Consider the following 14,394-nt stretch of genomic DNA (forward strand, 5'->3'; position numbering starts at 1 on the left):
CTTGATCTTTACATATTAATCTGAAGTTCAATTCCCTGTCAAATGGAAGCAAATGCCATACTTGATACTTAATCAACAAGAAAGCCTGTAGACACTGTAATTGTAGCTTATTACAAAAACGTGCTGGAGAAGCTCAGTCGGTCATGCAGTGTCCAAAGGAAGCAAAGATAATATAACCAATGTTTCAGGCATGAGCCCTCGTCAACGTATGAACAAAAAGCAGGCATGCATCAGGCAAAGTTTTCTGTTTGCCTGGAAGTGTGGACAGGAAACAAGATGATGCATCATGACATATATCCAATTAGTCACTCCAGTAATTGTACAAAATTCCTAATACTGTACAAAGAATTTTCATGTTAATTTAAACAATGTGTTGAGTACATGGGACATTAATAAAATTGCTTTCACCTTCTGCATTGATTCACAACTTAAACCACTGGATAAATGAAAAAAAATCTGCTTGGATTTGCTGGTGAACAGGATATTCAAAATTTGGTTTTTGCCTTGGCACCAAAAATGATGTTATTTTCTTTTTCTCTATATTCTACTTACTTTTGCAGAAGGCAAAAACTATTCAATTATACATTTAAAAAAAACTCAATTGGGGGCGCCACACATCAGCAGTGACTTTTCTAGCCTTGTGTTATTCTCATGTACCAAAGTTTATTCAACAAATTTTGACACAAGAGAGATCTATCACAGCAATTAACACTTTTACCTCAACTTCCACTTTTGTGTGTAGTTGACACAAGGTCAAGAACATAAGTGTTGACCTGCAAAAGAAATGGTGCAACTTGAAATGCTAGAAGAATCTTTCAGATAGCTTGTTACTCAAGATTTCTCCAAAAATAGCACAATCTACTTCTTTGTCTGTTTCATAAGAATATCAAGATTATACTGGACAACAATTTTTTTCCCAAAAGGTTTGCTTTCTGAATAAAAATGGATATGATAGACAACTTCAAGCTGAACAAAGCTAATTTCAGATTTGCCATGTGACAGATTATGTTTTGTTTGTATTGTATATAGATAGGTTTTTGGGAGATAAATTGGGGCAGCTTTTTTCTTGTACGTCACATACAAACACTTCAGAACAGATCTCATTTAAAATACTGGAGCTCTGCTCAAGCCAGACAGGGCGGCTCCTGGGGGCCTTTGCAAAAACTTTGGGGAGTGCCCAAGAGACTTCACTAATGGATTGTTGTTTTGAAAAGCAACAGATGAAAGAGATTGGAGGAGTTGTTTGGAGCTGCAGGCTGCCTGGGAGTCCAGCTTGCTGTTCTAAGAGGGTCATGTGGTTTTGCAAGCAGAGAGAGTTGAACAGCTTTTTCTGTGTGTGTGGGAGAGAGAGAGAGAGATCAGTTTTGCAGTTTTACAGTCAGCAGCAGCAGCAGGAACTGGAACAGGACAAGCTGGCAAGCTTGTGGAAAACCCCATTTGGAAGACAGGTTGTGAGTGCTTAGTTCAGCCTGGTCAAAGTCCTTGTGGTTCATGCAGGATGCCTAATGTTTCACTTGAAATAAGAGAAATAAAAAGGAACTCTGTGGTGGCCTGAAAGAAAGAGGTTATCATCTGGAAAACCTTGATGGGGCAAGTTTCTTCAGCAAGACACTGATGTTGTTGATTAAAAGGGATCAGTTTGTGTCCAGGAACAACAAATCTCTCTCTGAAAACCAACAAGAACCTTCCTGAATGGTAATCATTCACCTTTCAATTACCAAAGCCTGGTGAACTTCATAAATATTAAATTCTGTGCACAGTATAAGAATTGCCTGCAACCAGTGAACTTGGAGGAATGAGAAGTGAGATTGGACTGTGAATCAAATAACTTCTCTGAACTTGCATACACATGACATACACGTGCCCTTAGAATTAGAAGGCGGCTAAGTTAGGTTAGTTAAATTAATAGTGGTAAGTTAAAGTGTGATCCTGTTTTCATGTTTAAAGATAATTAAAAGCAACTTTTCTTTAAGTAACCATTTGTCTTACTGAATACTTATTGCTGCTGGGTTTTGGGGTCCTCTGGGCTCATAACAGCTGTATCACTTTGGAAGTCGGAGAAACATTAAATTAACCTTTACTAAATTTAGTATCTTTTATTGGATAATGATGCTGACACATTGTGTTAGTTGAATTGACCTAAAAATATTTTGATGCTGATTTTTGTTTAAACTCAGCAGCATCTGTTGCATCTTGTGTCAGTCTCCAACAATAATTGGCCAGTGTGAACGGATTCTGGTTGCCCTAATACCGCTTTTCTCTGGTCACAATGTCCTGGTGAAACCTTTCACCACGTTCGTCACTGACTGCTCCAAGCATTGATGTGAAGAAAAGAGTTGGAAGTTATGCAGTCTCTCATTCCGGATATGAGATAATGACATGATAAAAATTAGGCCGCTGTCAAATATCTTCACTTGACTGCAAAAAAAATCTTCAAAATGTACGTGCTAGGAATCTGAAATTTTAAAAAAAAAGCTAGACAAATTCAATAGTTCAGGTAGTCCACCATTTCAGACCCAGGAACCTTTGTCAGAACTGGGAAAGAGGGAATCAATTCATTTTTAAAAAAAGAGAAAGTGTGCAAGAGATGAGTTGAACAAATGGACTATCTAAAGGGTTAATAAAGGTCATTACAAGCATATTAAACAACTTTTTTTGTGACAGTCTTTCAAACTAATGTGTGCGCTCTGCCGTTCGCAATGACGTGATTTTCAGATCGGATTATTTGCCACACCTTCAAAAGAACATTTACACTACTGCCCCTAGTTGTTTCCGCATTAAATTGCAAATATTCAATGTTATTTCAGTAAATTAAAATCTAAGAATTCAGAGGCATACCTTCCAGTTATTGAACGGCAAGTTTTGGATATCACAAAGACCTAGCTCAACCAGAATGAGCATGTGAATGCAATGCAAAAAATACTAAACGAGAACTTTTGTTTTTAGACTCAACAGGAAATAGAGAGAATCCTTCCACTTCTTTGGCACTTCCGTTGCTGGTTAGTTTTAAAACAGGACATTACCACATACTCAATAACTAAAATAGAAAATATGCAACCATGTAAATCTTATTTTCTACTTTGTAAACAGTTTTGCAATTTTTCACATGAACATATACTGCAAATCAAAAAAAAGGATAACACCAAATGCACTTCCAGTAAGCAAAGCAAAAATGTGAACATGTTATCTGCAGATCTTTTTCTGATCTGACTCTGATCTCAATTAGCAAGATTTTAACTAAGTAATTGTACATTGCACAAAATGTCGAATGGGAAGCATTTGCTCAAAAGATTATTTAGAAAATTAGAATTAATCAATAGAGATGCTTAGCTGCTAATCAAACAGATGCGGGGGTGGGGGGGGATACACTTATCACCTTGTCAATCTACTGTTGAGAGAAGTTCTGTAATAGTAATGTTCTAAAGAGCAACTGCAGCTCAAGATGACAAGATGCACAGTACCCCAATGGTCTTGGGAATAATTCTTAATCTCAGGAAAGCTACAATGCAAAAACCGGCCAGCAGAGGGCAAATACTTGGAAAAAACAAATAAAACACAAACTGCAATGAAAGAGTTCTAAAACCAATAAACTTCCAGTTTCAAAAAGTAATGCGGAGGAAAAATATCTTCTTAAAGGCCAATAATTATTGCCATTTTAGATGAACTGAATGAATGGTTCACAGCTAGCTTATTTTGAAAACCATATTTTCTCCATTTTATTGATATTATTCCATCATTGCATAAACAGGTACACTGCTAACCAATAATTTTAGCAATCCTTCCTTTTATCCGAAGGTTAAAATACTTGAATCTAAAGTGGTGGTTTTGGCATAATGTTTACTTTGTAGAGCTTGTACAGAATCTGATACTCAAAACAGCTGATTAGTTTCTGTGAACCAAAGAACCACTTTGTTATGTGATTCTTCCAAAAGTCCCTTGACAAATTTTCATAATTAATAGTGATCATTTGGAGAAGATCTTTCCTGAGGTACCATAAAATTTGTCAAGCACAGTCAATAACACAGCTCGAACATTTTTAGGTTAAGGTATTAAAGGAACCAAAATATTTATTTTCTAATGAAACGGGAATGACAGAATTAGGAGAGGTTTACTTAGACTTTTGAGTCTATTCATCACTCAAGATAGCAGCTGTTTTTTTTTCTGCTCAATTTTCTTCACAACCTCGTGGCCCCCAATGCCTTTACATCAAGAAATTGTTCAATGACTCATGTGATTGGACTAAGATATATTGAAGTAGATAATCCAACATTTCAGCTCATTATATTCTATCTGCAATATACTTACCCATTCACTCTTCTTGAATATGTCCCTTTGAAGCTTCTTTACTCACAATCCCTTTTGTATCATCAGCTAACTTGGACAGTCCTTCCTTGCTACAGATGTAAATATCTAGCACTCAAGCACAAGACCTCAGTACCCCATATGTGAAGGATTTGTGCAAATGGGTGCTTGATGGTTGGTATGATCTTGGGCCATTGGACTCTGTTTCCATGCTGTCTCTATGCTCATAGAAGCAAACCCTTTAACCCATTGAGTCCCTTTAGCCCACTGAGTCTGTGCACCATCAGGTACATTTATTTTCTAAAATTCCCATTAGCTCACCTACACTGCAGTGGAAAATTAACCTGTATTGCCAGTGGATACTGAAAGAGAAAGCGGAAATCCATTCAGTCACATGGAACTGTGTTGGATGTTCCTCCATGTGAAAAGAGGACCTTGTCACCCTTGCACGGTGTCACTTTGACCAAAATTGCAGACTAATAGATCTATCAAAGATATTGAGGACAAAGTCAAATTGGTTTATCCAAGCACGATGATTCATTCACCTCAAGCTACAGATTATTCAGGACTCTGTCAGCACAGTCTTGCAATGGTGTCAACAAGCTACTTTTAACAATGAACAACAAACCTTCTACCCCATAATCGCCTACCAACCCCTACAGAGAACATTCTATGTCCTCGCTACTTTCAGAATTTCTGATGGTTATTCTACTAAGTACAAGATAATCAAGAAGTTTCCTTGTCATTATTTGACCTGATATCACTAGTAAGGACCCCATGGGCTACTTCTTCCCACCTATGCACAACTGTGCCATCACCTCAGGTGAGTCTATCCTGCTGGTTTGACAAGGGAATCTAATAGATCAGGGATTCCAATGTGGGTAGTCTAGAGCATTGCAATGGATGATTCAGCAAGTATGGCTGGTCGGCTATTACTTGTTCAGTCAATGGAATAGTTCTTAGTTCTTCCAAATTACACACCAGTCCCACATGTGTGAGGATGGAACTGGGTTGGAAGTAATTTTACTGCAGCTGTATTAGGTGACTATTTTGAAACCAGGTGGTTCATGGTGTTTTATGCCTTCCAAGTTTGAAGGCATCAGCAATGGTACAGGCCAGTGGCTTGCTTGGCCACTTTAGAGAGCATTTAAGATACAACCACATGGGTTGGTCTCATTTTGAATCACAGGTAGATTTGAAAAGACATTCTATCCACATCCTGCCTTGACCTACAAATATGTCTTTGCAATAAAATCACTTTCCTCCTCCTTCCTCAAGATTAGTTGGTGGTTTTCCCCTCCATCACCCCCACCCTCCAAATGCAAGAACATTAAACTGAATTTGAATTCCAGAATTGCCATGACAGAACTTGAAATTGCTTATCCATGTCTCTGGATTACAGGTTTTGTAATTTAATCTCTGTACCTTGTGCATTTTTTTAGAAATGTTTTTAATATTAAACAGCATATGTGCCTACCATTCTCATTAAATTGCAATCTAATTAAATGTACTGAAGAAATAAGAAACAAATAGAAGGATTTTCTGAGAATGATTCAGCCCATATGACATGAAACACAAAAGTCTGCAGGCACTGTGATGTAGTAAAAGCAGAGATGCTGGAGGAACTCAGCCGGTCTCGCAGCTTCCATAGGAGGTAAAGATATACAGGTATTACCAACTTTTCGGGCTTGAGCCCTTCTTCCTCAAAGAACAAGAGGTAGGTGTCAGTACAGAAGGGTCAGTTGGGGAAAAAGGGAAGAATGGCACAGGAAGGAATATAGTGTAACATACAAGTTAGTTAGATACAAGGAGAGGAGAAGTGAAAACAGAGTTTGGCTCTATGAAAGGAGATGAGGAAATGGGAAGAGAGAGAACAAGACGGAACAAGAGGATGGGAGACATGTGGAAAGATTTTGGGGTGGAGGGGGGGCTTCTTTAGGAAACTAGAGAAGGCTATGTTAATTTGGCAGGTGCCCAGATAGAAAACAAGGCATTGTTCCTCCAATTTACGAGAGGTCTCAGTCTTGCCGTCTATGAGACCATGGACAGACCTTTCAGCAAGGGAATGAGGCAGGGAATTGAAATGGGTAGCCACTGGGAGATACACGCTATTGTGGCAGACAGTGCTGAGGTATTCAATGAATGCTCAACACTATATAAACTTATGATTCTTCAAATTGTTTCTTTTTCTGAGTGTTGCTTAGAAATTTAATTTTCTGAACAAACTAGCCATCATCGAACTTTATTTCTACTGCGAGATTAATTGACAAAAAACTTACGCACTATGTCCTTGCCAAGTCCAAGTAACTGTATCCTGCAGAAAAACATTTTGTAAGTTATTTAAAGCCTCAAATCAATCTTTTCTAAAGAGCAAGTCATTTATACTTATTTAATCTTACTACTGGTACTTATTTATTTGTAATTATTTAATCTTTGCATTACAAGTTTTGTGCAAATAAAAGCTTGATCTCCAAAACAGAAATGTTCAAGGTGCTACTGACTGAAAAGTTTAAAAACAAGCACTAATTATTCAATTTATTTTTCATTTAAAATGGCATTTTTTTTCCTAAATAAACAAGAGAACTTTATCCTTGAAATGAACTGCTGATTCACAAGTGAAGATTTCTTGTCTTGAGAAGGTAGCATGAATTCTATGTATAATTCACTCAATTATCATTGATTGCTCAATACTGCTCCCAGTGCAAGAACATTACACATCAAATTAAATTCTTTATTATGGAAGATCAACTTAGTGGGCAATCACTACCATGAATTCCCCAACAACAGAGTAGAATCGATCCTTTTACTCAAAATCAGATTTCGAGTCTCAGGTTGATATTAGCTTCATTGTTTATGGTCTGGGCCATTTACAAGCCCTGAAAGGGCAGTCGAATTTATTTTTATATTCATGACAATAGTTGATGATTGTAAATTGATTAATATCAGTGTGAATCTCCATGGCCATCATTGCACAGAATCAGGTCCTTCTTCTTCTTTCTTTGGCTTGGCTTCGCGGACGAAGATTTATGGAGGGGGTAAATATCCACGTCAGCTGCAGGCTCGTTTGTGGCTGACAAGTCCGATGCGGGACAGGCAGACACGGTTGCAGTGGTTGCAGGGGAAAATTGGTTGGTTGGGGTTGGGTGTTGGGTTTTTCCTTCACCTCACCATTAATCACTGATCTCACTTTATTTGCCTCACATTCTCAACTTCCCCAAATTCTACCAAAACACTAGGGATAATTAACCTACCAAAACCCACATCCTTATGATGTGAGAGGAAATAGGAGCAGCTGAAGTAAACCCACATGTTTAAAGAGAGAACATGCAAACTGCATATTTTTTTTCAATTTTCTCAAGGACTTGCATGCTTGTGAATAGCAGGTATAAAGACAAACACTCAATTACTTTGTCAGTTGGGTAAGCCGAGGAAGGCATGGTTTATCTGGCTTGCATTACAATCTTGCGGACAAGGTTTGTGACTGAAGAAGCATTTACAACGGGAAAGGATCTGCATTGTGAAAGGCCTTGCAGATCTCTTTGGGAACTATTTATTCAAAGAAGTTTGCATTAGGGGACACATTTCCAAGGATGACCAAGTTTTCTGCAAGGCTGAATGAGTCTTTTCCCCTCAAATAATGACAAAATAGCATGCATGCAAAAAAAAACTCACCTGTCTATTTGGATATCGAATGAGTACTGGTTGAACAGGAACTCCTGGAATAAAAGCACCTGCAAACACAAGGAACCATTAGCATTAGAAAACTCAGTAAAGTGTGTATTATGTCATCTTATTCTTCTGGCTACCCATCCCATAGAATGATAATGGTTTCTTTCAGTCAGTTTGTGGGGTTTGATGAGAGGATACCCCACTCCGCAGAAAGAAATAGTGTGTGCATGAATGGATTTAGGTGAGTAGGGGGCTGCACAGGTCCAGACCCAAGATCTTGACATCCCCTCCCGGATCCAGCAGCATGGTGAGGTCCAAGAAGGCTGGGGAAAGTTCTGTGGCAATGAATGGCCAGACCAAGCTTAGATGGAAGGGATACCCTTTCCGTGCTTCACGGCTTATGTTTGCTTGATGGCCGTTGACCCAACAAAAAGGTTTGTCCACCTTTTGACAGGTCTTGTTTTTCATCCCGCAGGGTGTTTAGTCACCCTTTGTACCAGGCAAGCCTGATGGGGGAGCCAGTTTAGTTGATTACCACCCGATAATGTTACAGGTAGTAGGGGGTTACATGGTACCAATAGCACTCAGACAAGTGATCTGACATGTCATCTTGACCCAGACTTTAAAGGAAGAGCATGGTGACTTGAGAGCAAGAGGATTACCATAAATGTTCTAGTATAATGCAAAAGATTTTGTACTGAAATTCAAGCTAAAAGTAGGGGGCGGGGCGGGGGGAGAGACCCAGACTTTAAAGGAAGAGCATGGTGACTTGAGAGCAAGAGGATTACCATAAATGTTCTAGTATAATGCAAAAGATTTTGTACTGAAATTCAAGCTAAAATTAGGGGGCGGGGTGGGGGGAGAGACGGCAGCGCGGCTGGGGCGGGGGGAGAGACGGCAGCGCGGCTGGGGCGGGGGGAGAGACGGCAGCGCGGCTGGGGCGGGGGGAGAGACGGCAGCGCGGCTGGGGCGGGGGGAGAGACGGCAGCGCGGCTGGGGCGGGGGGAGAGACGGCAGCGCGGCTGGGGCGGGGGGAGAGACGGCAGCGCGGCTGGGGCGGGGGGAGAGACGGCAGCGCGGCTGGGGCGGGGGGAGAGACGGCAGCGCGGCTGGGGCGGGGGGAGAGACGGCAGCGCGGCTGGGGCGGGGGGAGAGACGGCAGCGCGGCTGGGGCGGGGGGAGAGACGGCAGCGCGGCTGGGGCGGGGGGAGAGACGGCAGCGCGGCTGGGGCGGGGGGAGAGACGGCAGCGCGGCAGGGGCGGGGGGAGAGACGGCAGCGCGGCAGGGGCGGGGGGAGAGACGGCAGCGCGGCTGGGGCGGGGGGAGAGACGGCAGCGCGGCTGGGGCGGGGGGAGAGACGGCAGCGCGGCTGGGGCGGGGGGAGAGACGGCAGCGCGGCTGGGGCGGGGGGAGAGACGGCAGCGCGGCTGGGGCGGGGGGAGAGACGGCAGCGCGGCTGGGGCGGGGGGAGAGACGGCAGCGCGGCTGGGGCGGGGGGAGAGACGGCAGCGCGGCTGGGGCGGGGGGAGAGACGGCAGCGCGGCTGGGGCGGGGGGAGAGACGGCAGCGCGGCTGGGGCGGGGGGAGAGACGGCAGCGCGGCTGGGGCGGGGGGAGAGACGGCAGCGCGGCTGGGGCGGGGGGAGAGACGGCAGCGCGGCTGGGGCGGGGGGAGAGACGGCAGCGCGGCTGGGGCGGGGGGAGAGACGGCAGCGCGGCTGGGGCGGGGGGAGAGACGGCAGCGCGGCTGGGGCGGGGGGAGAGACGGCAGCGCGGCTGGGGCGGGGGGAGAGACGGCAGCGCGGCTGGGGCGGGGGGAGAGACGGCAGCGCGGCTGGGGCGGGGGGAGAGACGGCAGCGCGGCTGGGGCGGGGGGAGAGACGGCAGCGCGGCTGGGGCGGGGGGAGAGACGGCAGCGCGGCTGGGGCGGGGGGAGAGACGGCAGCGCGGCTGGGGCGGGGGGAGAGACGGCAGCGCGGCTGGGGCGGGGGGAGAGACGGCAGCGCGGCTGGGGCGGGGGGAGAGACGGCAGCGCGGCTGGGGCGGGGGGAGAGACGGCAGCGCGGCTGGGGCGGGGGGAGAGACGGCAGCGCGGCTGGGGCGGGGGGAGAGACGGCAGCGCGGCTGGGGCGGGGGGAGAGACGGCAGCGCGGCTGGGGCGGGGGGAGAGACGGCAGCGCGGCTGGGGCGGGGGGAGAGACGGCAGCGCGGCTGGGGCGGGGGGAGAGACGGCAGCGCGGCTGGGGCGGGGGGAGAGACGGCAGCGCGGCTGGGGCGGGGGGAGAGACGGCAGCGCGGCTGGGGCGGGGGGAGAGACGGCAGCGCGGCTGGGGCGGGGGGAGAGACGGCAGCGCGGCTGGGGCGGGGGGAGAGACGGCAGCGCGGCTGGGGCGGGGGGAGAGACGGCAGCGCGGCTGGGGCGGGGGGAGAGACGGCAGCGCGGCTGGGGCGGGGGGAGAGACGGCAGCGCGGCTGGGGCGGGGGGAGAGACGGCAGCGCGGCTGGGGCGGGGGGAGAGACGGCAGCGCGGCTGGGGCGGGGGGAGAGACGGCAGCGCGGCTGGGGCGGGGGGAGAGACGGCAGCGCGGCTGGGGCGGGGGGAGAGACGGCAGCGCGGCTGGGGCGGGGGGAGAGACGGCAGCGCGGCTGGGGCGGGGGGAGAGACGGCAGCGCGGCTGGGGCGGGGGGAGAGACGGCAGCGCGGCTGGGGCGGGGGGAGAGACGGCAGCGCGGCTGGGGCGGGGGGAGAGACGGCAGCGCGGCTGGGGCGGGGGGAGAGACGGCAGCGCGGCTGGGGCGGGGGGAGAGACGGCAGCGCGGCTGGGGCGGGGGGAGAGACGGCAGCGCGGCTGTGGCGGGTGGGGAGAGAGACATCAGTGCGAATCAAGCGGGCGAGGCGGGGGGAGAGATGCCAGCGCAAATTGGGCGAGGGGAGGGGGGGTTGTATTATACTTGGGGTAAAATTTCCCCCCCTTTTTTTTTTAACCCTCAAAACGCATTATACACAAATATTTATGGTGAGCAATGTGCTTAGGTTTGAAACCAAGGATGATGAAGAACATTTAAAAAGAAAATTAGCAGGGCAAAAAGGGGGCCTAAAGTATGAGGTCTTCAATTAAATACTACACAATCATATTTACTCTGGAGAAGGGCATGGAAGCTAGTGAGTTCTGGGAGGGAACAGTGATATTCTGGAGCACGCCAACATTCAGGAGTTGAAAGGCAGAAATGTGGATATATTTGTCTGATTACCAGATGTATAAGAGTATGTTATAGGAAGCAAAAAAAGATTGCTGAGGTGCCATCAGAGATTTTTTTGTACCTTCTTTAGCCACAGGTGTTAAGTACATTCCCATTTCAACTACTTTTGCAATCCAAGTTTCAAAGATTCTTTGCAAAGTATGCATCTGAAGTAAGAATACAAGCATAAAATTAGGAAAGTTTACGCACCTGATTTGAAAGTGATTAGGCAGCTGCGATTTGTACAAGTTCCTTCAGGAAAAATCATAAGCTTGAAAGAGAAAGAATACTACTTCAACAAAATGGACGATATTGTAGTAGTCTAGACAAAAATCGAGCAATCTTGTCTACTTAGATCTTTTTCAAATACCTGGGGCCATTTCCCTTTGGATGTTGCACGTTTCATAATCTCTTCAACAGTTTTCTTTCGGGAATCCGTGTGATTACGACATACTAACACAGGTTGAACACATCGCAGAAATGCTAAAACACAAGACCACGTTCAATTAAATATTTTACATTTTTTTAAAAAACTCTCCCTTCACTGGTATAGTGGTTTCTGCTGCATGACTTTAAATATCTTTCAGAAGGGTAAAATGGAGGATTTTTCTCAAATGTAAAGGGGACAAAATTGCAGAATTAACTAATTTCCATCTAGTCTTTTAGTGGGTATGTGACCAGACAGGTACAGAACAAGACCTTTTGGGCTGCGATCCAGTGCCTTATCCTTGAAAAAGTCCTCGAAAGCATTTTTTTTGTTTGCTACTGCTAACATCAACCCCCACTTTTTATTGGAAATGAGTATCAAATCAAAGATTTTTATCCGAGTTGAACTCCTCTGAGCTGGTTTTATTTAGGACTATGTAATTTGAGCGAACAGGAAGTATTTATACTATTAATTGATCCCAAATTCAAAATTATTCTTTTAACATGCAATCCCTGATATTTTAATTATGTGTTTCTAACTAAAATAGTTTTAAAAATTATCAAGAGAAAAGTTGCAGGCAGCTGCAGAAGGAGCAACTGGTCAGAGCACCAAAAGGAGATTATAACTGCTGACCAAAACTTGATTCTAGATCATAATTAGATGTCAGATTCAAACTTTTTACAGTATGGAGAATGGAAAATTGGTTAAAAAAAAGAGGTTGATTTGTTATCTCCTGTCTTGGAGCTCAATTCTTAGTTAAGAGATTAAAATGTAAGCATTCCAACCAATCTTTAATGTCTACCAAATATATGTGGGAGTATTTTCCCACATATATTTAAGAGAGAAGATGGCAAAATAATTTTGCAATTTACTATATTCGAATGGGGAAGGGTTGGGAGAAGAGAAGAAAGAGGGAAAATGTTAAAAACATATCAAAGCTTTAACTATGATAAGCAATGGTTACAAGGAAAAACATTGAATCTGAAATAGCTATTCTAAGAGGCTAATTACCCATATACAAGATTTCAGTTATTACACGAGCCTTCCAGCTGAAGGACAAATCTGTCACAAGATTATTGGAGTCTTCATTACCCCCCCATCCCCACCCCACCAATTTGTAGATGTTGAATTCTCTTAGCAAAACTAAGAAAATAATGTTTGAAATAGCTTGTGAATACTTCCAGATACAATTTTAATCATCTGTATGTTTTTGTATTTTTTACATCAGTATTTCAAACAATATTCTTAAATATGCAGTACGTTAAACCACTAATATCCCTAAAATTCAACAGTTTACTGTTTCATTCTTTCCATTGCATTCACATGAATGAGAAAAATAAAAACTTACATCCAAACAACGGAACATCAGCATTCTCAGCACGTGAGACAATCGATGGTATACCAGCTACGATATTCACCACTGCATCAAAGTAGCTTGAATGTGGAGCAACAACAAGAATTGGAGCCTCAGTTGCTTCAGCTTTCTTCCCCTTCACTTTAATTTGTATGAAACCCATACAAAAGTAAAAGGCACGTCCAAAAACTTGCAATACAACTTGTGAAATATTGCTGCAAATAAAATTTATAAGCATGTGAAATTAGCCAAAGTTGAAGTATAATTTTAGTTTGCTATGCTGGGTTGTGGGTAGGGCAGTGATTTAGCAAAGGACAGAAAAAAAAATGCATGCCCATGAAAAGTTAGATTCACTGGACATATTTACACAAACTGTTTGGGAATTTAAAAAAAAGGGGTCATAAATGTCAAATGAACTTGAAACTATTTTTTAATCTAAATCAAAAGATTGACTTTTGAAGACCCAATGATTCTACCAAAAGCTATTTGGCTTGCTTGACTTAAAAACACCAAATTTTGGTTTCAAGGAATGATTTGAATTCATATCAAATTGGTGGCCTCCTTTTGATGGGTGAACTTCTAAATCAAGCAAGCCAAATAGCTTTTGTTAGACCAGAAGTCCTGACCTCAAACCCAAGTCAACTCTGGTTAATTTACACTACTGTTTCTTCAAAAGACAGAAATTTACCACTCAAAAGGCCATCCAGGCCATTGTGCCCTTGTTTTCCCAAATTAGCGCCAGTACGAAGACCTCCAACCTCGTTTCCAACCTTCTTGCTGGATGTAGGTTCCAGATATCCATCATTACGATCAAATACATTTTCCCCTTAATGTCTTCCAAAGTTTCTATTTTATAATGACCCTTGCCAAAATGACTTGTCAGCCAAGGGAAATCATTACTTACTACCCTTCAAATTTTCCACCTCATTAAGCCTCAGCCTCAGGCAATCTGAATAAATCTAAGCCTCAGGATTTTAAAAAAATTTTCATATCTAAAATTCTCCACTTTTCCACTATCCTCAAATTCATGTTCCCTTTGCAGCACTTTTACATTCAAGTTGTAATATACACTATTCAGAACATTTTTGGCTCCAGCCAAGATTTACACAGTACTTTATTTTTTGCAGGACTTTCCTGTCTTAATACTACACGTCATCCATTGAAATGTGAATGTGTAATATGCTCCCTTAGTAACCATTTTACCTGCTTGCCCTGTTGCCTTAAGGGATCCATGAACAGAACAAAAAATACACTCCTTTCCAAGCCACATGGTTACTTGAAGTGAATATGCACTTGATAGCGGTGTCAGCTTCAATTCTTTTATGCAAATTTAAATCATACATCAGAAAACAAAGATTTGTTCATATTGGGAGTTTGAAAACCGCAAATTATTGAAAACTGA

General features: G+C 44.0%; 1 protein-coding gene across 2 annotated transcripts in view; it reads right to left on the reverse strand.

Moving 5' to 3' along the window:
- lpcat2 (lysophosphatidylcholine acyltransferase 2) overlaps positions 1-14,394 on the reverse strand; it is a 46,997-nt gene that overhangs the window by 16,469 nt on the left and 16,134 nt on the right. The window contains exons 3-8 of one of the 2 annotated variants that reach the window (XM_069901565.1): positions 12,987-13,207; positions 11,582-11,694; positions 11,422-11,482; positions 7,975-8,033; positions 6,582-6,616; positions 719-773 (exon numbers count right to left, since the gene is read on the reverse strand). In XM_069901565.1, coding sequence (XP_069757666.1) covers positions 719-773; positions 6,582-6,616; positions 7,975-8,033; positions 11,422-11,482; positions 11,582-11,694; positions 12,987-13,207 — 544 coding nt within the window. Of the gene's footprint in view, positions 1-718; positions 774-6,581; positions 6,617-7,974; positions 8,034-11,421; positions 11,501-11,581; positions 11,695-12,986; positions 13,208-14,394 lie in introns of both variants that reach the window. The other variant, XM_069901566.1, reaches the window with a different exon arrangement.

Source organism: Narcine bancroftii, chromosome 10 (genome assembly GCF_036971445.1).
Source record: "Narcine bancroftii isolate sNarBan1 chromosome 10, sNarBan1.hap1, whole genome shotgun sequence".
In the NCBI taxonomy this organism is placed as follows: Eukaryota; Metazoa; Chordata; class Chondrichthyes; order Torpediniformes; family Narcinidae; genus Narcine; species Narcine bancroftii.